Below are 24,615 nucleotides of genomic sequence, written 5' to 3'. Positions count from 1 at the left end.
TTACATTTCAAACAATACTGTTGCACTTATTTATCATGTTAATTACAATGTTAAATAGAAAAGACAATAAATTATTACTTAAATCATCAAAATGCATAACTGCAGGGTTTGGTATGGCGTGGGCCTGCCTTGCTTCCCTGCACATGCTATTTCCACAGGACAGGTCAGCGTTTGTTCTGTGAAAGAAGCAGCTGACAGTGAAGTATCATTATTGAAATTAGTAAACTGAACATTTATGCATCACAAAGCACAAAATATTTTCCATTGTTTCCACATGCTTATTGGCCGTGCACACTTCATGGACTGTGCCTAATTAAATGTAACGGATTATGAAATTTTGAAATAATACGTGGAGTATTTATGGTGCATGTTGCATGGTTAATAGTTTCATATTTCTACCTCTAGAAACTATTTTTTCATATTCACCTTTTTTATTTACATTTATTTGCATCCAATTTGAAGGCAGGGATAAGACCCCATAAATCTCTGGCTCTTAATTTTAATGTGTTTGCAAAAAATAAAATAAAATAAAAATCTTTTTAAACAGAATGCAGAAGCTGGCTTTCAATTCCTTTGTATTTACATTGATTCAGGTTTTATTTTAAATATACATTCTTATCAAGCACATTTTTCTTTTCTTTGAAGCAGTAAAAAATTTTACTACCATAATCCGCTGACCAGCTTTCACCAACGACTGTGCCCTAAGAATGTCTGATCGACTGACTGGCGTTCATGACACCTGAAAGAGGCTCATCTGCAGCCAGAGTAGGTAAAGAACAGATGATAGTTTATCTCCCCCAAACACATGCTGATCGGATAGTTCTAAATTATAGCGGACGATATTCTCTGCTAAGGACACTTTTTTCTAAATTACCTTTCCTGCACTCTTGAACTATGAACACCTAATACAATTTCATTTTTGTATTTATGTATTTCTTGAAAAACTTGCTCTACATATTATTTTATATATTGATATCAAACCTGAAACCATTTATCTCCCATCTGCACCTAAATGTATCTGGGAGCCTAATCCACTGTCTTTGCAGCTCAGGGAAGCTCCACCAGCCGCACGATTTACAGTGAGCGGCGCAAGCCGGGGAGGTACTTGCTGAAAGGGGCAGTGTCGAACTTTGAATTAAATGTTTAAGTGAGAAAATGTTCCTTCCTCTCCTGGACCCTGGAGCCCGCCCACGGCATTCCCAAGGAAGAGTTGTCAGTGGGGGAGGTTACAAGCAGTGGCTGAACCTGGTTGGGTAAAATCAAAGCTGACTTCTAACATGTATTTTTCATCTCCGCCCTCTCTGCACTTCCTGGGCATAAGCAGTACTGGGAGTGGAAGTACTGGTCTCTTGGTACCCCTCTAATGATGAGAATCAGGGGTGCAAAGCCCTGTGACATTTCCAGCTTGTCTGCAGATTCAGGAGGTATGGATTAGCATCCAAACCAAACTTCTGACTCTCATGAGATTCACTCTCCCATTACTTGAAAATAGCTCCTCTCTCAACTGCTGGAAAAAAACAAGGGACTCTTCCTGCAATGTGGCATTAGGCTTTTCATTTAAGGGGACACAGATTCCTGGTCAAGGGAAGACCTCTGGTCCCCACAGACCTGCAATCTTTATGTTTATCTCAACCCAATCTCCAGTTATTTCAACTCCCCTCTTCCCATAAAATGGTCCGGAGGCCTCTCAGACCCATTCAGTCACTTCCTTTGATGCCATTTTTCAGAGTAACAGCCGTGTTAGTCTGTATTCGCAAAAAGAAAAGGAGTACTTGTGGCACCTTACAGACTAACCAATTTATTAGAGCATAAGCTTTCGTGAGCTACAGCTCACTTCCTCAGATGCATATCGTGGAAACTGCAGCAGGCTTTATATATACACAGAGACCATGAAACAATACCTCCTCCCACCCCACTGTCCTGCTGGTAATAGCTTATCTAAAGTGATCATCAGGTGGGCCATTTCCAGCACAAATCCAGGTTTTCTCACCCTCCACCCCCCCACACAAATTCACTCTCCTGCTGGTGATAGCCCATCCAAAGTGACAACTCTTTACACAATGTGCATGACAATCAAGTTGGGCTATTTCCTGCACAAATCCAGGTTTTCTCACATCCCCCCCACCCCCATACACACACAAACTCACTCTCCTGCTGGTAATAGCTCATCCAAACTGACCACTCTTCAAGTTTAAATCCAAGTTAAACCAGAACATCTGGGGGGGAGGGGTAGGAAAAAACAAGAGGAAACAGGCTACCTTGCATAATGACTTAGCCACTCCCAGTCTCTATTTAAGCCTAAATTAATAGTATCCAATTTGCAAATGAATTCCAATTCAGCAGTTTCTCGCTGGAGTCTGGATTTGAAGTTTTTTTGTTTTAAGTTTTTTTGTTTTGTTTTGTTTTTGTTTTTTTGTTTTTTGCCATTGCTTATCCCGTGGGTGTGCTACTCCTTCCAGTTTGCTAAATGGATTGCCAAGTTTATCCTGGATTTCTGGATGCATCCTCTGGCTTTTGCTGCCTTCCCCGAGAGCAACGTCTCCCTCTCTACTTCACCTGTTCATATCCCAGTGAAAATAAACCCAACCTGGGCAGACTTTCGACACTGATTAAACCTGCTGCCCCGTCTGTGGCCCTATGCTGCACCCTGCTTATGGCAATAATATCTGCCAACAGAACTATTCCCCCAAGTGGAGGGCTCAGTCAGGTGAGGTCCAGCCAGATCTTGTGCTCCCAATCATAGTCATTTCCTCTGCCGATGCAGATCCGTATCTCATTGGCCATTGTTACTACAGCCACTCCCTGTGCAGACGCTTCAGGGATGTTCTCTCACCTCTGTTCAGTGTCCTGAATGACGGGTCCTTGGAGTTGTGTTCTCTCTATTTGGGTTTATTCTCTGCAGGCCACTCAGTAAACTCTGTTTTCCACATCTGAGCTAAATCATCCCCTCCAAAAAAATCCCATTCCCAGAAGCTGCTTGTCTCTTTGACCACAACTGCCATCACTGAAACACAGAGACACTAGGTCTCCATTCCCACACACCGTCCTGCCAGGCTGGGAGCCGCCACTTTAGAACCCCACATGGAAAGATCCTGCTGATTCTACGGAACTGGAGGCTTAGCTACAATGGTGGCTTCCATGCTTTTTAATGACATCTTCTGCATCTCTGTTTTCGTTTCATCCTAAGGCTTTGATCTCTTGCATCTGATCTAATCTGACCCATCCATAACTTCACAGAAGAGAGGTCCCATAGTATACGATCCAGTGTATCATGAACATTCCTCCAGTTAGAAAAACTACCATTTACACAACGTATTATGAACCATTTTAGTGTATTTCTAATCCCAGTGTTAACCCTTTCCTTGCTGCTCTAGCTCCCAAACCAAAACCCACTGTAGGAACCTAGTCAATTGACTTCAGTGAGCTTTGGATCAGGCCCGGAGTGAATTATCTTTCATATGCAATCCTACCAAATGCCTTTGAAAATCTAAGGATAAAACATCCACCGCATCTTCCTTTTTACCCTGACATTAGATCTGCAAAGAGCTCAGGAACATTAGACACACACACACACACACAATCCCAGTATTGTAAGTTTTCAAATGAAAAACTTTCACTGTTGGGAGCATTTTCCTCCCCATTTATGCTAAACTCAGCAGGCTCTCACTGCTGCCCGGGGCCCCAATCCTGAAACTACCGAAGGCAACGGCAAAGTTCCCATGGACTTCAGAGCAGTTCTAGCCAGCTGCCCTTATGTTGTTAGACCTGAACATTTCAACTCTCAAAACTCAGCTCTATTACAGCAGCGTTACAGAAGACACCAAATGGGCCAAGGCACAAGCTATGCTCAAATCCAGCCAGGCTTCCTAATGGGTTAGCGGTGCCGCTGATGGCCACTACTATAAAACGTCCAGTAGACAGACCCAGCTTCATGTTCTAGGCTACCGTTGCCACCGCACTTGGGGGCCTACGTAGCTGTTTTTATATTTTATTTTGCATTGGATTATGTTAAATCTTATCCAAAGCCCTTTCCCAATTAAAAACAAGAAAAAGAAAAGCAATCAAATCTGTTAACACAGAACCAGTCAGTTAAAGTCTTCCCAAGCAGAGCTCCTCATTTCCTTTCGGTTTGGGACAAGAGCATTATCTAGACCTAGCTCTTCAGCTGTCGCAGGGGTGTCCAGTCTTTTCAAATCCATTGCCCTTGTTCCGGGCACATTAACTCCTCCTCCGCCACAAGCAGTTCCCCAGCCTTGCCCGGACATAACATCGCTCTTAAACAAATCTGCCACGCTCTGCACCCCGATGTCTTTCCCTATCTTTACTCTGCCAGTGGAGCTGAAGAAACCCTGATGGTTAGCAGAAATAGTCTCTGAAACTTGACAATCAATAGCTGGCGCTCCTCTGACTACCCATTTCGCTGGCTTCTGCTTACATTAATAGATTTTTAAAACTGACGCTTACTTACAAAGTCTTATTAGTTTCTATCAATGGCAGTAGCCTACGCTGCCTTCGGAGCCTGAGAAGGCCTGAGACTAGTTGCAAACTTTCGGACTCCAAACCAAGTGGAGTCCAAACTCCACGTGCCCTGCAGCATTTACTTTGTCCAGTGGAGCCAAGGCAACAGGCTCCAGTGGAGATCTGCAAAGTGGTGCTAAGATCAGCAAATCGCCTTTGTGCATTTTGATGCTAGGTAATAATGGAGGGGCAAATCCCAGTCCTGTGCTATGCCCGAGTGAATGGGTTTGGTGTTGGGCGTCCCACACAGTCCTGCTCCAGGCATGTCTCTTGCCATCACAACGCAGAACCTTGCTGCTTTAGAAGCATGCAGGGCCCTCAGCAGCTGTGCAGCTTCAGAGAACAAGGACAGAGAAACGAGAACCTGAAGAGTCTTTCTACAGTTTTCCTTAATTTAGAAAGTTTTCAGAGCAAAATGGGGACACAGACAAAGGCTAGTTCTGACTCATCTTTGCTAATCAGAAATGGAGGGGTGAGAAGTTTGTTGCGTCCCTACACTAGTAGCTGTACCTGGTCCTAAGCACCAACATTTACTGCCCAGATAAACGTGCCCATTCTAAAGAGACAATGTGCAGTTGGGCTGGGGGAAGGGGAATCAAGAAACAGAGGGATTTAGAACCTGATTCCCTTTGGTGCTATTTATGATGTAATGTGGTTTTCTGAGTCTTGGATTTCTTCTGGTGTACCCAAAGTCAACTAAGAATTACTACACATTATAGAGTTGGGTGTCTTTTTTTAGACTAGGTTCCTACTTAAATCTACCATAAAGCACCTGAAAATGCCACAGTTTTGATGAAGTGAGCTGTAGCTCACGAAAGCTCATGCTCTAATAAATTTGTTAGTCTCTAAGGTGCCACAAGTCCTCCCTTTTTTTTTTGCGGATACAGACTAACACGGCTGTTACTCTGAAACAGTTTTACTGGAGACTTGTAAACTAAATTTCAAATCGTGTCTTAATTATAAAGCTAAAGGTTGATCCAGAGGTTATGTCACTAATAATGCCAATTCTGGAGCCTGCAATCATTAATACTTAACACATTAACCTCAGGCATTGCTCCTTTAAATTTATAATGACTTGAAATATTGATAAGCAAAGCTGATTGGAACTAGAGGGAGTTGGCATCTCAGCCTTCAGTAGTAAGAGACAGACTTGCTGTAAAATTTAGAAACTATTGTTACACTTACTTTCCTGAGAGCCAAGTCCCAACCTTTCCCAAAATACAGGGGCCAGCCTTGCTGAGAGAAGATTCTGGCACTCTACCAAATGTACATGCCATAAAAAAATGCAAAGTATTACTTTTCTTTTTAAAATGGCTGGTGCAGTAAAGAATAAATGAAAGCTCTGTGTAACAGTGTGTCCATGACTGGAAAGTTATTGCAGGAGAACAGTCTCAAGCGGTTAGACACAGTCTGGCTCATATAGGAAGCAAAGTCCTGGCACAGCAGAGGTGTTTGTTTCTGAGGCAGGAGACACTGTTTCTGGTGCACTATTTTATTGCAGTGACGTTGCTGATAGACCAACTGACTGAAAGAAGGGAATTGTTTTGCCTAAAACACTTTGGTGCAATGCAGCAATAATTGTCACTGTACTGTGATTGAAAAATTGCATTCTGATTGAGTTAGAGAAGAGACTCCTTAAAGGCTTCAACTAATCAGAGAAAATCTGATCCATAAAAATAATTATATATTTGTCAATAAACTGGCCCTTCACTGAATTAACGTTAAGTTTTAATGAATGTATAGCTGAGAATGAGAGATGAACCATCTAAGGATCTAACTGGCACGCACAGATTGTATATGATGTAATGCTGAATAGCTGGTTACATGTATTCACTGTATTTATTCATTTTACTGCATCCTAAAGGAAGCCAGGCCCTTCATAGGCCCAAAAGAAAGTCATGAGTCCTGCCCCAGAGAGCTTGCAATCACATTTCCCTGTCTATCTGCCACCTTTTTCCATGTATGTTTCAGAGACATTCATTTTTATGTTCACAAAGGAGGACACTGGGCAAGGGCTACTGGATTGCCCTGGAGAATTTTCAAATGCATCTTCCACTGTAGCTGAGACAAGAGAGAAAAGGCACAGACGGGCGAGTGGGTGGGCAGATACCCAGAAGAGCCAGGCCCTGCATCGATAGAGAGTCACCTGCCTTTTCCCACTAATTCCCACATCCCCATAGCCAGGACTCTTGCGCATCAGCAAAGCAACAGTATCCATCTAGATAGACCTACACATTAGAGCCAGCAGACACTGACCAGAGCCAGGGGTGCTCTGAACTCGCTACTTCCTGAACCTATGCAAATGTTACCCCTTACCCTCTGTGAAACATGTCTGCTTTCAAAGGAAAGGAGCAGTACCCTATGGAAGGTGTATCTGGTCAAAACCATGAGTGATCACTGGGGTAGACATGTCTACTTAAACAACGAGGAGTCCAGTGGCACCTTAAAGACTAACGGATTTATTTGGCATCTGAAGAAGTGGATTTTTTTGCCCACAAAAGCTTATGCCCAAATAAATCAGTTAGTCTTTAAGGTGCCACCGGACTCCTTGTTGTTTTTGTGGATACAGACTAACACGGCTACCCCTCTGATACATGTCTACTTAGTGTCGTATTCTCAAATCTTAAGAGGGCTCAGCCCTGCCAGGCAAGGGATGGCGCTGGCAGGTCATGGCAATGCTGACGACATGAGCCTTGTCTTACCTGTGATACTGTGATGCTGCATTTCTTTGCCAGCTCCTCTTTGGCTTCTTCACTGGGGTAGGGATTACTGAGGTGGGAGTAAAAATACTCGTTCAAGATTTCTGTGGCTTGTTTACTGAAGTTACGTCTTTTCCGTCTGAAATAAGGAAAGAAACCCATTGCTGGTACAGATGTTAACAGAAGTCCACAAGAGGCTCTGTTCAGGATAAAACCTCCTTTACTTCCTACCTACATACCAGTCTGTAGGCAACACACTTATCACTCAGCTGAGCACTGTATCTCACTGGCATCTTACAATCCACACACTGGCTCTGCCTCTTGCCCCACTCACATCAAGGGGAGTTTTGCCATTAACTTCCATGGCATCATGATCTGACCCAAGTTATTCTCGGCACCCATGCGCAAAAGTTTATAATCACTGCGGTTACATGTCGATTCTCAGACATTAACTATACTTAAAATGGCCAAGGAAGGCATTCAGCCTTTGCTCAGTATCATGTCACTACGCTGTCTCTGTTTGCAGTACTTCATCCTTAGCTGGGCATGCCTTGTTTGGGGCACTCCAATACCATGGCAATGAGTGCAGTGGGGAAAAATAATAAAACAAAAATCAAAACCTGGCTAGAGACAGACAGATGGGCAGTGCCGAGCCTGCTGGGCAGCACCAGTCTCACATGCAGGAACTAACCTGCTTCTCCAGGAAGTTACAGATCTGAAATTGGATGCTACTGGCCTGTAATTAACTGCTCTTCTCTCACCATTTAACCACAAGAACATTAGGGCCCCTCCATGGGCACGCTGTGAGGAGCAAGGTTCAAAGGGGGCACGGAAGTGCGTGGCTGGTGCCTCTACGCCCCACGGCGCACCATCCAGCAGAGCTCCCTGGCTGGCTTCTGGTGCTCCCTGGCTGGCTTCTGGTGCTCCCCCGGGGAGGGCGGGGGGGCGAGGTGAGCAGGCAGGGGAGCAGTACATTGGACTGGCCTTTTCCCCCTCCATTAGAAGCCCTGTGCTCCCTTCCCAGTGTACGGGTCGAGCTGTGGAACAGAGGAATCCAACCCCCACCATTTGCACGGCTTCAGGCTTTTCCTTCCACCCAGTGCAATGTTTTTTCTCAGCACACTTTTTGGAAAGGACCCATTGAACATTTTCTTCAAAGTACTGTTCCCCTGAGAGCTGCTTGCAGTCTGAATGCCAGTGCCTCGGGCCAGTATGCAGCTCAGTCCCATCTGCGCGGCTCTGTTACTCCCTCCAGCAGGCCCTGGCACAGGCAGACTCTCCCCAGAGCTGTGTTTATCTCATTACTGGGTTTCCGCTCATTTGGCCTTGTTTACCTTCCTTCCTTGTAAAGAAATCACTTTCAAATGTGCATCTGCAAGCTTTACCTGGCTCCAGACATTTCCCCAACTGTTTGTAATTACCCTAATTTGCCACACCTGCCAGTGACCTTCTCATTAGTGAAATTATTTCATTCTTGTTTAGCTCCTAACAGCTTTCAGGTGTAAGGTGCAACGTACTAGCTACAGGGAGGCATTGCTAGGATTCTGCTCAGTACTTTGGGCTCCGAGGGTTTTGCTCAGTTTCCTCTTATATACCATACATCTCAGGGAACCTAATTGCCATAGGTTCCTGTAATCTGCATTAGTGCAGCTCTCCAGGAAGGAATGACACCTGTGGTCACTAATGCAGCCTGCTCTGTGGTTCAAAAGAAATCTAATTGTTTCCATAAACCTCTTGTAATTTCAGACTGTCTGTTTCTGCTGTTGCACCATCGTGTGGAGAAAGCTGGCACTCAAGATCAGCAGGCATTGCATTGCTCAGCTCCTCTGTCCATCCTCACCCTCTCTCAAGTACCCACTGTCCTCCTGCGCCCAGATGTTGTTCCCTGAAGTACTTGGGATGTCTCCATGGAGAGACAGGCAGATGCACCGTCCTACCCCTTGCACATGCTGGGAGTTATCAAGCTCTCCCTTGGATTTCCTCACCGTTACTGAGCAAAGAAAGAGTTCCCCAGGCCTGGGAAAGACCCAGAGAGCTTTAGAAGTGCCCTGTCTGCTGGGAGCAGTGCTGTGCTCCGGAGACCCCACCAGACTGCTACACGCTGGTTCTGACTAACTTTGCTGGTGGAAGTTCAGAGCCTGAGTCTGTCATCCTTTCGCGTAGTAAAGTCCAAAGGACACCCCAGTGGGAGCAAGGTCAGCAGAATCCGGCCCTCTGTAAACATCATCAACCAGGCACCTCTAGTCAATAAGGACACAGACCCTAAGCCGGCTCGGCCTTAGCCTGTGTGCAGAGGTTGTGAGATCATTAACTCCTCAGTTACCAAATTTCAATATTTTGCAAGACACGTTTCTAAAAAAAACACCCACGTTGCGCCATGGCTACCTTCCCCTGGAACTGTTCAGATATCTGCCAGGATGCCCGTCACAGCCCTTACCTGGATCCTGTACAGCTCTGCAATGTGTTCTGGCAGATGAACTGAAATGAAGTATTTAACCCTTACCTAAACATGTTAAGCTTTCTGCAGGGAACCTCCCCTTCCCAAAGCAGCCAAGGAGTGGATGAACAGCACTGAGTGGCCTCCCCAGGGCATGGCCCGGGGTGACTCAACACACATCTGGGAGCACGTCAGCCAACACTGCCCGAATGAAATGAAAGCAGCAGCAAAACTATCCTCTCACATACCTGGCGTCAAGGAACCTCGATCTCAGAATCATTACTGCTTCACAAGTGCTTTGTTTGAGCTGCATCTGGATGGAGCTGAATTTTCGATGGATGATGCCCACCATCCTTTCGATCTCCTTGGGAGAAATGGGACGTGTCCGACTCTGTTCTCGGAGAAGGTTCATCACGTGTGTGGTGAATTCGTTACATGCCTGTGAAGGACAGAGCAGCTCAGAGATGGTTTTGTGCTGTCACACAGGAACATAACCACTGACCTCACTGCTGCGTGAAGCCACCGAGCATTTCCTGTGTCGGGGGCCTACTACACCCCACCCGGTGCTCTGCACTGCGGGCTATGCGGTGGCAGGGAATTGTGAGGAGCCTGCAGTAGCTACTCTCATCCACCTCACAATGGGAGGCAATGCAACCAGGAAAAGAGGCCAGGCAGCCACAGAATGACCTCTCCTAATTTCAGAAACCTAGATACTATGCCACTCCCACCCCCCTTTCTCCACCCATGTGCTCTTAACCATCTATTTCCCTCAGTGTTCTCGGGTTCATCCGGCAGAGACCTCCAGGGTCCTGCACTAGAGCCTGGCCCGTCGTTCCCTTGTCAGGGAGCAGAGCCGTCCTCTGAACAGCAATAATACAATGGATGCATATTTGTGAATGAACGTTTGAGTCTCTTTTCTTTTTACAGTGCCGGGGAGTAAACAAGCTATGATTATGCTATGGCTCTTTTTACATTTAAAGAGAAATCAATCTTAAAGACAGGGTCCGTGTATTTTTCTAGGAGGGGCAGAAGGGCCCTGAAGTAGAAGGGAGTGCTCAGGTTATAGCATATAAATAGCAACAGGCATGAGGATAATAGCTGGGACTCCATTGTTGCAGAGCAGAGTTAATAACTTAAATGTGGGGGAGGACCCCCCCACCCCCATATCTTTGAAGCCCGCCTGATACCAGGACTTCCCTTTTAGGAATGCACTTCACCACTCTCACACAGCAAGTAATTGTTTAACCAGCTGTGGCAGATTATGATATTTAAATCTCTTTGATTTTACCTAGAGCAAACCTTTTAAAAGGCATAATTTCACAGAGGCCATATGCCATACATCTGCAGGGCTCTCTGGGCCCTGGCCTCCACAGTATGGCCTGAACCACTGATGAGAGAAGGTACTGGAAGTTTTGCATTAGCATTCCCTTCTGCCTCCACAGATTAAGTAGGGAGGAGGATAGTGCAAACTAAACTTCTTGGACTGCCTCATCCAGAGACTTTTCCTGAGCTGGATGTTGCTATGAACAAGCAGTGGTGTGCTGGCATGCTGGTTGCTCCGTAAGCAGAGGCTGGGGGCTGTCACAAACTATGCTGATTTATCTGTCTTTCCTCTTGTTCAAAAACAAAACCCAGCACTGTTCTCTGCTTGAGGGAACGAAGTTACAACTACAGAACTAATCTCTTCCTAGGGAACCAGAGTGGAACTCTAGCACATTCCATGTACAAACCCGTCATTGTCCTAACCTGGCCGTAGAAAAACAGGGACCCAGGACTGTGCCAGTTGAGAGCTTCATTTTTTAGGCATGCAAAAAATAAAGGGATGTCTGCTCCTGTGAAAGACTTCACACCAAGGAGGAGGTCTCAGAGGGCTTTAGGCACCTTTGCAGGTGTGCATTTTGATTATACAAGCAAGGCAGATGTAGAAAAGCAAAGCTGAGCTGGAATCACTGCCAAATATGGCCAAAGGATTTCACTCTCGTGTACCCAACATACCGGGCTATGACTATGACACTCAGCACTCACTAAATCAGGCACAGGAAACTGCAAAAGTCTTGCTCAGGCTATCCATGTAACTCCCACTGGAGTCCTAGCTTCGCTTTTATTTGAAAGCTGGGGTTAAGAATCACTTTATGGTTTGTTTCGCATCTAGATTTTCAATGACTAATCTGAATTTCAGGAGCCCACGCAAGGGAAAGAGTTAAAAGTGAAAAGTTTATGCATCTAAAAACTCATAATTTCCTATAACATTTGCTGAATGTCTCACAACTTATTAAGTGAAGCCATCTATGAATGCAAATGCTGATTAGCAATTTGGCAATAGCCCAACATTTGCAGAATTCACATAGCTTTTCTTTAAACCAGTAGTTCATACATGATTAATTAGAACATCTCATTTATGTAGTGTGCACTTTAGCTCATTACTCTAAGTAAAATTCGTTAAGTATTTACATTTAGATAATTAAAATCTGGGTACACCCTTAAGAAAGATGCATACACTTCAGGCAAAGTGATTTTTTTTCTTTACACTACTGAAAGTAAATTACAGGCTAATTTACATCCTTGCTGCACGGCTTTCGAGGCAGCAGTGTGACAAGACTCAGCTCCTTGCCTTGAAGGGGCGCAGGACTCACTCAGTGCACAGTGCAGTGACAGCTCTTGGGCCGGGCTGAATCTCCCTGACGATGGCTTGGCAGCACCATTCCTGAGTCAGGGTCACATTACCGCTCCGTCCAAGTGTGGAGCTCCATTGGCACGGCTGGAGCAAGGGAAGGGGAGCCAGTTATCAGGGAGCTGCATTTTCATTCCCAGCTCCCAGGCTCTAGTGAGGCTTCCTCGGTTTGGAGTTTTATATTTGAGCAAATCTGAGCTTCGTTTTTCATTTGCACATTTTTCCTTCCCTTTGGTTTATTTTTATGGCCTGAAACAATGAAATAGCAGGGTCCACAGTGGTTTGCCAGCTCCCTTCCTCTGGCCACCGGGGCCAGACCTGTACCTCAGCTGGGAGTGGCAATGGATCCTCCTGCTGCCGGGGAGAAGGGGACTGGGAAGTGCTCCTCTCCTCTCTCTGGGTCACTGGCAGTTGTTCCCCTTGTGAACTGGGCTGGAGACATCCCAGGGGAATGAAATATTTCCACTCATCAGGAGGGAAGATGGACAAGGACATGTTTCCTCCCGCTGCACAGGCCAGGCCGCGAGCCTCCTCTCTCCATTGGGGCAGGACAGGGAGACAGTAGCAGCCGGCAAGGCTGCCAAGCACGTCTGGTCTGATTCTAGTGGAGGAGTTGATCCTGAAACCCCTGTTTAACCACACACACAAAGTATCGCTGGTGGCCAAACCTGGCAAGCCAGGGCTCCGCCCACAAGTAGGTGGCACAATCAAACAGGGGACACGTGGCCTTGGTAGCTTTGATATTTCCAGCCTGAAACAAACCGCAGACCCCAGTTCTCACTGTTCTCAGTCCTTCTCCTCCAGCTCTGCCATGAGTCCCTGCTATGACATGGCACATGGTCACTACCTGGGAGTACAGGCATGTGCCTGGCCCTGCTTAGGTCTATTGGTTTTGCTAATGAAAATTAAGGCTTCTTGGAAACTGGACTGGAAATTTAGTTCTGCGCCAGGCGACGCGGGCTCATATTTTGTAAACTTGGGCACCTGCACATGTCTGACTCAGGCGTGGTGTTCACTTCCTGCCAGCATCACCCTGGGCAGAACTGATCATGCAAAGCCACTAAGTCCTGATCCTAACAGTCCCACCATAAAACCCACTTCTAAGGGCCCAATCCTGCAAACATTTAGAGCTGGATCCCAGGGAATCTTTACAACTGACATCCCTGGCCTCTGGATTTGAGCCCTTACTGCCACATGTAGCATCTCCAGCAATGAGCAGACTCAGCCTTCACTGGCGCTCCTCAGGGGAATGAGCATCCACCTCTGGGTGAGAGTCTGGAAGGGTCGGTTCTGCCTTTGCATTTCACCGGTTGGTTCCCCAGCAGGAGTAACAGTACAGATGTTTCAGAAAAAACATTTTTACCCGTCTGTTATTCAAGATGCTTTCGTTCATCGGGTAAATCACACACGTTGATAAGTAACGTATGTACCGAAATGCAGCATCTCTTTTCCTGAGACAAGAGGGGGGCTCTGGTTTCCCTGAAAAATACTTGGCACTGAGACAATGTCATGGGCACAATACTCGCCACCTAATTGCATCATTATTCACAGGATTTGGTGTGTTTTTTCCAAAGCCTTGTATCAACGGAAATGGTTGCAGTGAAAATATTTACAGGCATTTTTCCCCCATAAAAATACTTCTGCCCCAAAATGGTGTTAAGCTGCCCTCCAGAAGGGTCAGATAATTCACCCTCTTCACCACATCTGGACATCTCAGAATGAGGCTGCTAAGGGGCAGCAGGCAGTGAGATCAGAACACACACAAACGTTCTGTTTAAAAGCTGCAGTGAACGTCCTGCTTTCAGGAGACGAGACCCGTCCCGTGCTGGGGAAGGGCTCGCTGCTTTGGAGCTACAGGGAGGGCCTGATTCCAATTTCCCTGTCACTAGCGTGCACCAATTAACCGCTGGGGAGTTACTCCAGCATCCCAGGATGGAAATAAGATCAGACGAATGTGCCACATGGTGTTCTCTCACATTTAGCTACAACATCCAAGCTACTTGAGCGCCTTCTTGCTACTATTTTTCAGGCCTCTTGGTGCCCTGAACATTACTAATAAGGTCAGATTGTAAGGGCTGTCCTCGTTAACCTGCTCAGAAACCCTACAGAAGCAGAGAATGCATCAGCATGCCTTAATGCTTAACCAAGAGTTCTTGGATGTGCGCAAGGACAAGAGAGAGACCGGCTTAGTTCAGCAGCTGGACAGCCATTCCCCAAACAATATTCTGCACCCAGGCAAGTTCTCACCACACTCAGTGGCACTTGTCTGGAGCCCAGGCTTCACCCTGATTTGGGGTGAATTCAGAAGGCATCTGTGATCTCGGAAAGCAGGTTCCCAGCTGCTCGGGGAGGCTTGGGACCCTTACAATACTTTTGCCTACAGCAAAAATGTATTTCAGTGTAATTATAGAAGATAGCTTTCAATATGTCATCTCTATTATAGTGGCTGTAAATTATGGAGAGAATTGCCTGCATTCAGCCACTTCTCCTGCCACAAGGCAAGCAGGGGCTGCTCCTGGCGTGACACACTTTCCTTTTTTTTTTTTTTTCTTCTTTTTAAAGTGCATTCCCCTAACTGGCAACAAATGTCAGAATCAAACTCTGCACCCAGGAGCAGAGACCAAGGTGCCGGTTGTGCAGACATTTCCCAGACCGAGACTCCCCGGACGGTTCACAGGCAATGAGACATGGCGACACGGACTGAGCTGTTTATGGAGCAGGCCTGCTCATTCCTCGTGCCTGAATCACGCAGTGGGAGCTGTGTGCGGGAGTGGTTCTGCTTCCCCTTTATCTGTAGGGCAGTAAGAACCTTTCAGAAACTTGCAGCCAGTGGGGACAAGGAAGCAGTCCTGGGTGCCTCTCGGATGTGGAGACCAGCCCCGTTCCAAAGGCAATCAGGTAGCAGACAGGTTGTTGCCAGGTTTGGGAAATTATTATATTTCTGGAGAGCAGACATTGCTGGAGTCAGGCTCAATGGGGGAAAAGATACAAGTTTCCGAACAGCTCTGCCTCTCTCTCCTAGCAGCACCCGTGCAGCCATGGGATTCATTTCAGCCCCAAATCCAGCTCCAGCCTCTCCCCCTGGGATTTTATAAGGGGCTTTCATTCACTGCTGGGGTGGCTGTTTGTTAATTTGATGAGCATTGCTACCTATGCAGAATAAAGGGATGTATTCGTCCGAGCGTCGCTGCCCAGCACAGTGTGGGGAAGGGTTTGGGGACTTGCACAGGTTGTTTCTTTATGGAGAAAAAGGACCTTTGAGCAAAGTCACTGTCAGTCGCTCACTGAATCCTCCGCCACTGTAACGATATAGTGAAGCATTGCTGGCCACAGACAGGACTAATGGCCAGTGTGTGAACAGCCCTGGCCTTGAGCCACAGCAACAAAGGTTCTGTCCACATTTCCAGCAGAATGCGGCCTCCACTGCGCCGGCTGGGGAAAGCATCCAACCCACCTCCCAAAATGCCTCCTCAGCTGTCCACATGACACAACTCCCTCCGCACCACCCAGCTTCCTCTCTGCTCCCCGACATATGCTGCTGATCCGAGACCTCCGGGAGCCTCTCAGAGGGGGTCTGGCTGCATCTTAGATGCCAGAGCTTGTGAGATTTGAATGATCTCAACTCAGCCGCAATCGGTGTCAAGCCAAGAGGCTTCCAGACATACTGGGCCTTTCAGCAACTGTTTGGTTGTAAGAGCTGCGGCCTCACGGAGAGACCCAGGGAAGGGAAAGGGGCCGATGGGCAGGCTGAGGGACTATTAGAAGGCTGGGAAAGAGGGACTCTGGGTTATTGCTGCCCCTGCAGATGTACCGATTGGCGGCGGGGAGGCAGGAATCTGTTAGAGACAAAGAAACCCAGAATGTTGAATAGGAGTGTGTGCAGCTCTGGAGCAAGAACCGGCAAGGAGCAAGGTCGTCTGGTCACAGTGCTCAGGGCAGCAGGCAGTGCGCACACAGAGCAGCAGGACCAGCTGTGCTGTCTGCCCATTGCCTGCTGCTCCTACCTGAAGGTCCCACCACTGTCCAACATGGCAGATCATGGCATTTCAGCCAGTTGGCATGGAAGTCAGCCACAGACACTGCCAGACGGTGGCCCTTACTGTCAATACCTTTCAGGGAGACTCCATTAACCTCTTCCATGTTTTCTTATTAGTTAATGACCTTCATAAAACAGGAAATTAAACTATCCCAAGAGCCTCTGTGGGAGTAAAATGCAAGGTCTGAACATCCTAAAACCAAGGACCCCAGCTTGGAGACCAAGCAAGCTCCCCTCCCATGGTTAAACCCCAGCAGAGCAGACTGGGGGAACTTGCCAAGCCACAGCAGAGCAGCTAAGAACGGTCACATTGGGTGAGACCAAAGGTCCATTGAGCTCAATATCCTGTCTTCTGACAGTGGCCAGTGCCAGGTGCCCCAGAGGGAATGAACAGAACAGGAATCATCTAGTGATCCGTTCCCTGTCGCCCGTTTCCAGCTTCTGGCAAAAGAACAGAGCCTGAGCCGCGCTGTGATTTCCTTTGCTGTTGTGCTTTCAAGTGGGATTTTTACTGCCGTCTTACGGTCTTGGTTGTGGTTTCCTTTTGTTGAGACGAACGCTTCACAGTCGTGTGCTGGGTGAGCCCAGAATTTCCCCACCTTCCGCTCAGGAAACCACCAGCTGATTAGGTTTGTTGAGCTCATTAGGTTCAGGGTTTATAAGCTTTACTAGGACCTCTCTGGGAGGAAAAAATGAAGCCATTATGGCTGAGGCTGGCAACAGCCAGGGGTCTCACACCCTTTGCTTCTCCTTCCCTCTTCTTCCAGCTCCTGAGATGCAAAGTTGTACAGTAAAGAAATACAAAGGAGAATAACTCTCCCTGATGGCTCTGCAGGCTATTATCAGGGCACAGCTCCTGCCATGCTGGATTCACAGGGGCAGGGAAGCCATACTGCTCTGCACAAGAGCAGAATGTAGTTTTTTAAAGGTTCCCCCAGTGTCCATGAAACCCACAAGAGCAGCATGTCATTAGCTCCCAGAGAACAACCCGCAGCCCTGAATATCTGCAGAGTATTACTGAAATCATGTAAAAATACTGAGAGTAAATGTCAACCTTAAAAGGTTTCACCATCAACTTAATTTGCATATTTCTTCTTATTATGAATAATAAATTATCATCTTAAATGTATATAGTGTATTTCATCCTGAATAATCCTGAAGTGCTTTATATCATTGACATCGCCATAGTTTACAGAGAGAAAGATCTAGATCACCAAACCCTCTGAAACTTCAGGCAGAATTTAGGGAGGCAGCATATATTTGCCCAGGACACTCAAGCTAATGCTCTAAATCTTGCAAACAATGCCATGGGATCTCCAGTACCCACAAGTGGTCAGGACCTCTAGAAGACGCTGCCTCCAGCAGCACTGGCCGCCTAGCACCGTACTAAAGTCTTGGATTCACTGCCAGCTCAGAGGAAGATCGATACCTATTAACTCCCCAACACCATCTCCTGTTTCTCAGCCACCTCTCAGCCAAGTACTAGCCTAGGCCTGACCTTACTTAGCGTGTGAGATCTGATAACCGCTCCAAGTGCTATGGCTCCCAGCCATCATGTGCATTTTGGCTCACCGAAGCATTGATTTTACTAGGGTTCATTACAGGCTTACAGAGTGGCACTATTTAACATTCCCCCTTGTCCTAAGGGTACGTCTAAACGGGGACAAAAGCCCTGTGGCATAGCTGCAGCTGGCCCAGGTCAGTTGACTCAGGCTCACAGGGCTCAGGCTTAGGAGCTAAAAATTACTGTGCAGAGTTTTGGGCTCAGACTGGACTCGGAGATCTGGGACCCTCCCCCCACGCAGGGTCCTAGCTTGCTCCAGCCGGAGCCTGAGTCAGCTGACCCAGGCCTGCTGCAGGTTTGTTATCCCTGTGTAGACACACCCTCAGAGTCCTCTAACCGGACAGTTTCTAGAATTGGGGGGGACTACTGGTTCGGGCTGTTTTCGGTGTGTACACAGAAAGCTCACTCCCAACTAACAGTGGGGAAGAACAGATAAGAACCAGGCATGCCAGCCAGCCTGGTCATTGCCACCGAGCTCCGCCCACAACATCAGCCCTTTCATTGACTGCCCAGCTCTTTAAACAGAGAGGAAGAGAGAGAGAGAGAGAGAGATGTAATTTTTAAGCCCTACAGAGAAACAGGAACCGGTTAGCAGAGGTGCAGAGACAAGTGGCAGCAGGTACACATAGGGCTGCGAGAGTGATGTCTGACCTGTTCATATTTCTCCAACTCTGTGTGATAGATTTGTCTGATCTGGGTCAATTTGGCTCTGTAATCTGAGTGTTCGATAGAGTTATCTGAGGACCCTCCAGAGGCTGCTGCGGCTGCGGCTGCGGCTGCCGATCCCCCACCTTTCTCAGGACCTGAAACCCCTTCTGCCAGAAGCATATTGTCCAGTCTCATTAGTTGGGGATCGGGAGGGTCTTCCTCCTGGGCTCCTCGGATGCTCAAACCTTTGGGTAAAAAAGAGAGAGACAGACAGAGAAACCACAGTGAGTATTTCCCATTCCCTGGCAAGCTCCTGCCTGCAGCCAGCCCCACTCCTGGGGGCGAGCTGGACCTGTCATTGTAATACTTTACAAAACCATTCTCTGCTGGGAGAGACATTGACCCCCCCACCCCAGGCGTGAGGGTCGATAACGGCTCTGTCCCCATCACCATGATGGCCTAAGAGGTCCAAGCCTCCCCCACCCCTATGGAAAAGTCGTATAGAATTTAGCAGAGATAAAACCAATAAGGCTCTATAGAAATTACTCTGAAAACCCACTGAATTTAACAGAGGATGAGAGACTTGTCACAGAACTTTTCAAATACCCCATAGATTTTTTTAACTCTTTATTTTAAATATGACAGGAATATACTCATACATGATGTTTTCCTTTATTTTTCAGTAACATACCTAAATCTAAGCACTACTTATTTAGTAATATCACACGGATAGAAAACCATATGGGAGGAGTAAGTTTGTGGTATTTATTTGTCTGAGGTTCGTGGTGTTCTTGCAGAGACTTGCTTGGCAGAAATCTATCCCTGCTACAGAATTCGAAGGGTTAACTTGAAGTGTCTGCAGAAGGGGTTGCATTCTCGTCCGAACTTTCCCACAAGAGTAAATCGGTGCCCTACCTCCCACTGGTGTCAACCAAATATACCTAAGAGGGAGCCATCCTCCAAAGGTGAGCAAGCTCCTGGAATGCACCCAACACCCTCGTGGAAGGTTTATGCATTACACGGGCAGTGGCGGGGATAGGAGCAAGGGCCAGGTAACAGAAGTGCCTCTTCGTGGAAAGCTGAGGTTGATGGGACTCCAGCACGCCCTCCTGCACACAGATCTGCTGTGTTCCCATGCAGAACACTGTACCACTCTGGAGCTCACATGCAGATTTAAACACTAAATATAAAGAGGAAAGAATTATGCCTTCCCTTACCACCCAGGCATTTAACTGCAGCCAGGGTGCTGGGGTGCTACACATGTGTTTGAAAGTGCCGGCATTGTTACAGTAGGTTGGTGGAAACAACACTTTAGACCTAATTTCTCTTTCAAAAGGAGACTGTCCAAAGTGGTGCTCGGTCAGCAATCTCACCTGAGCGCTGCAGACCAAGGCTGACAATTTGTAGGTTCAATCAGGGCCTGCAGGCCCTCTGCCAAGATGTTATCAACAATACTGAAAACAAAGTTTAGAAATAATTACACTAGTGTAAAAATCACTAGAGTCACTGCTTCTCGAACCAGCACTTCCACTGAAGATGTAACACAGCCAGTGATCTCCCGGCCCAATTAACCTCTTTACATCGGTTTAAAACCCGGTGTTCACACAGTAGCTAGACAGGATCCCAGTGGGAAGGAAGTTGGCACCTCGCATGTTTGCATTCTGATTCTGCCGCCTGCGCCTGTTCTCAGTTACACCCAGCGGTGCACGCTCTGCGTAGAGCGCAGCGTACATGACAGTAACAGCCCGAAGCTGCCAAGCGTTCCCTGAGCACCAGCAACGCTGTTTCCTATTCTAGCCTCAATGCATGCCACCCTCTTTTAGAAACAGATTTGATTCCTTGATGTTCTGAACTCCACACATTGCATGACACGACCCCTCATTGGCCAACCTTCCAGGCACAAGAAGACACAGCTCTAATTTCACTCTAAGACACACGTTTTAAACCTGTCACCTTCATTTAAAAATATAATTCCATATAATTTAATTGGGATAATAAAAATGTCTCGTTGTCATTTTAAATTATTTCTGTTGCCTGTTCGGAGGTTGAACAAGGTTTGAAAATATAATGTATTATCATCATCCGCTCATTGACTGAGCACAAAAGTTAGCACCAAGAACTGTGTGGGTCAAAGAACACTGAAACAGCAGTCCAGACAGCTTTGCCTCTTTATTCTGGAGTTCACGGACATCAAAGTTACCAGTTCAGCCTCGCTCAAGCCAATACACCTGCTTAGCTCATGAAAGTTTCTTAGAATTAAGATTTGGCAGGCTTTGTATGTGTGTGTGTGTGTGTCAGCAAAAGAAAGTGCAAGCAGTCAAAGAGACTAGAGGAAAGAAGAATAGAGAGAAACTAATTTTCCTTGGATATTTTCTTTCTGATTCGTACAAAGAATTTTTTCCCTACTGAGGTGACTGTCCTTTCTGTTGTCTTTTTCCTCTTCCCCTTCCAGCCTGGCTTTTAATGTTTTTGAACAGCATTCTGGTTTTCTAACCCTCTCCCATTTACATTTTCAATTGTTTCCTTCTAACTATCCATTTCTATTGTTATTTCTTTGTTCTTTGTCTCCTGTCAGTTTCTTTTCCTGTACTTTCCCCCAGCGGCTGTTGAGTCTTATGGCCTATGATGGTCTTTATTCACCGTCAGAGATTTCAGTAGTGGTTTCACTCATCTCCCCTGACAGTTACACACACAGGACCAAATTATCCACTCAGGTAAATGGGCCCCACTCCTCTGGCTTTCTGGTCCTTGTACTTTGGCGTATGGGCCAAAGAGTAAAAATTGCTGCACAAAATGGGTGTGTGTTTCTAGACTGAGACTAACACAATTACTGAGCTTCCCGGTATCAACATGCCTAAGAGGAGACAATGCTCCCTGGTTTTAAATAAATACAAAAGGAGACAGCTGGAAGGAGGGTTAAAGGAGTCAATGGAAGAAAGAGAGGCCCCCCAGCACAAGAGGAAGGAATACAGCAGCAGACGCTGAAAATGACCAAGCTGCCAGAGTCTGCAGCTCACAGTCCTAATATACTGTTATAACGCAGGTAACACTGGGAGTGGCAAATTGTTTTCCTCCTAGTGGGAAGTAATATGACTAATTCCAAAGCAGAGATACATCCAGCCCAGAGAGTGGATGTCTTACAACGCACAAAGAAATGGGAGCGAAAGGGAGGTAACATACCACGATCTAGCATTTATTTTGCAACTGACTGAGTTCCATCGTTCATGTGAATGGCAAAGCCATGAGTTAATTAACTAACTCCTACAAGAGTTAACCTTGTGTGTGGGGATAAATGTGTTAATCCTCCCTAGTTACTTTATGAATTATATGCCTCAAATCAACACATAATAAATAGGAGATTGTTTTCCTTTAAGGGGAAAAAGTAGGGAAATCTTTGTATTCTGTGTAACCACACTGTTTAGGAACACTGGAGTTACAAACCATCCAATCAGTCCCCTGTCACATATGTAAGAGAATCTGATAAGAAAGATCCAGAACACTTCCTGGATTCTTTAGTGGGGAGAAAACACTTCTCTTTATCCACAGGGCATACCTTTGTTCCCACCTAGCATCTGCCTTTATAAATTACTCTCCATTTGCATCCAGTGATAATATATGTATTTTCTGACATATAAGCTCAGACTCTGGGGCTATTGTTTCCCTTTTTTATTCCTCAGTATATCAAACTATGAGTTTATTACTGTTTAGCTCACTGACCTTTCAATGCATGGTGGAATTAAGGTACAGAGCAGACTAGAAAGAACACAGTAATACATCACTTCCAGAACAACTACAGATGTACTAATGGCACAGGAAGTGTGAGGTCTCAGCCAGACAGAAATAACCTAGCCGTGCACTGAACAAAAGGCGAATACTTTCACCTTAATATGGGATCTAGAACGGTGCATTTTTAAAGCACTCTGCAGGTCCCCTTTATATAAAATCACAGAACTGTCGAGCTCGAAGGGAACTCAAGTCCCCAAGTAAACCTAGACCATCCCCAACAGGTGTTTGTCCAGCCTGGTCTTAAAAACCTCCAATGACGGGGATTCCACAACCTCCTTTGGAAGCCGGTTCCAGAGCTGAACTCCCCCTAGAGTTAGAGAGTTTTTCCTAATAGTGAACCTCTCTCTCCCTTGCTCTTTGTCCTACCCTCAGTGGACATGAAGAGCACCAAACACATTAAGAGCTATTTGAGAGAGGATGAAGACTGTTATCAGCCCCCTCCCGTCTTCTTTTCTCAAGACTAAACATGCCCAGTTTTTAACGTTTCTTCATAGGTCAGATTGTCTAAACCCTCCATCATTTTGGTTGCTCTCCTCTGGACTCCCTCCAGTTTGTCCACATCTGTCCTAACGTGTGGTGCCCAGAAGTGCACACGCCAGCAGAGGCCTCAGCAGGTCCAAGTAGAGTAGGACAATGACCTCCCGTGTCTAACGCTCCTGTTATGTAATATGCTCAGTAATATCTTCTTATGCACACATGGGTCTGTATAAAGTTTAAAAATCTGGTATCCTTGGTGACATTAGAGCATTATAAGGTTAACAAAAAGCATGTTTGCTACTGATTTTAATCTGCTTATAACCACAACATTCATTTCTGTATCTCCACCATTTTAGACAAATCACATAAACAGACACTAAAATGTTGTTTAACAATGAACTTGGCTTTGTTATAAGACCACAGTTTTAGCCTATCTTTCAGGAAATCCTAATTAGCTGTCTTTCTACATGCTGTGCACCTGCCCCCACAGATAATAGACGAGAGCATCTGCATAGACTGCTGCATTCAGAGGCCAATAAATAAATTGCAGGTCAAAATTATTACAAAGCTTTCTTCGAATAAACCCATCTTCTTCACAATAGAAAGCTGCAGATATGAAAAGTACCTAAAGCCCACTCAAATGGTATGATTACAGGGGCCGTTTGAGTTTAATAATCTGACTCTAATTCAGGCATTTTCAACAGCTCATTAAGGGTTCATTAATATATGGGCAAGCTTTTGAATTATAAATAAGCAGATTAGAAACCTGCAGTGTCTGAATTGTACAGTACTACCCTGACTAACTGAATAATATTGCCAACACAATGAAGGCTTGACCCTTGGGACTGGCCTTCACCTCATGATTCCTCCATCTTCTTTATTTATTCATTCCCTCGTTCCGTGGGGGAAGAAGCGTCTCTCCTGAAGTTCTAGGTGCTTTGATGGATATTTACCAATACACAATCTGAATGCAACAACCAGTTGCTCTGGAGTGACCCCAGCCCATACACTGCCACTCAACTCTCCTTCTGTCCTATTCCGCTCTCAGACAGCCTGAGCCAACGCACAGTGAAGTCAATGGAAAGATTCCCACTGACTTCCATAGGCCCATATAGTGCTTTTCATCCTGATCTCCAGTGCTTTACACAGGAAAGTTGTGGTTACCCTCATTTTACACACAGAAAGGGGAGATGACAACCATCCAGCAGAGCCAGACATAGAACACAGGTCTCCTACGCCTAGCTCCTGTATCTAACACCTACGCATCTCAGGCTCAATGCTGGGAACCCCATAATCGCATGCTTAATTCTAAGCATGTGCTGAAGTCCCATTGAGCCAAGACAGAAAAGGAGACTGTATGTAACTAGCATCACTCTGGAGCTAACATCTGTCTCTGTCTTGCACTGATGTGCCAGGATCTGTGTTAAGATCAGTGTTAAGCTTCCCCTTTTCCTTAATATTAGAGCTAGTTGAAAATTAACATCAAAGCTGTTTTTTCATGAAAAAAATTGTTTAGTTGAAACCCCATTTTTCCACCAAAAGTGTCTGGTTTCCACCAAAAAATTTAATTTTTCATCAAAAAAACTGAACAACCAAAAAAGAAAATGTTCGATTTGGTTATGCTGCCGCAGTGCATCATGGGAGATGGAGTCTGACTAGAGAGTCCAGCCTACAGAAGGGGAGCATGAGGCACTGAACTACAACTCCCAAGAAGCATCACAGCAGAATTTCTGCCACGGTCAGCTGGTGGCCTGGCATGGAAAAGATGTGGTTTAACCT

The 24,615-nt window shown here is 46.1% G+C and overlaps 1 protein-coding gene across 5 annotated transcripts in view; it reads right to left on the bottom strand.

Annotated features, from left to right (window-relative positions):
- PBX3 (PBX homeobox 3) overlaps positions 1-24,615 on the bottom strand; it is a 160,287-nt gene that overhangs the window by 13,482 nt on the left and 122,190 nt on the right. For all 5 annotated transcript variants that reach the window (XM_073314193.2, XM_078849039.1, XM_078849040.1 and 2 more), the window contains 3 exons: positions 18,577-18,818; positions 9,903-10,093; positions 7,221-7,356 (listed from right to left, as the gene is read on the bottom strand). In XM_073314193.2, coding sequence (XP_073170294.1) covers positions 7,221-7,356; positions 9,903-10,093; positions 18,577-18,818 — 569 coding nt within the window. The remainder of the gene's footprint in view (positions 1-7,220; positions 7,357-9,902; positions 10,094-18,576; positions 18,819-24,615) is intronic.

Source organism: Lepidochelys kempii, chromosome 16, assembly GCF_965140285.1.
Source record: "Lepidochelys kempii isolate rLepKem1 chromosome 16, rLepKem1.hap1, whole genome shotgun sequence".
Taxonomy (NCBI): domain Eukaryota; kingdom Metazoa; phylum Chordata; order Testudines; family Cheloniidae; genus Lepidochelys; species Lepidochelys kempii.
The sequence above is the reverse complement of the archived record's forward strand: the minus strand, read 5'-3'. Positions and strand labels throughout refer to the sequence as shown.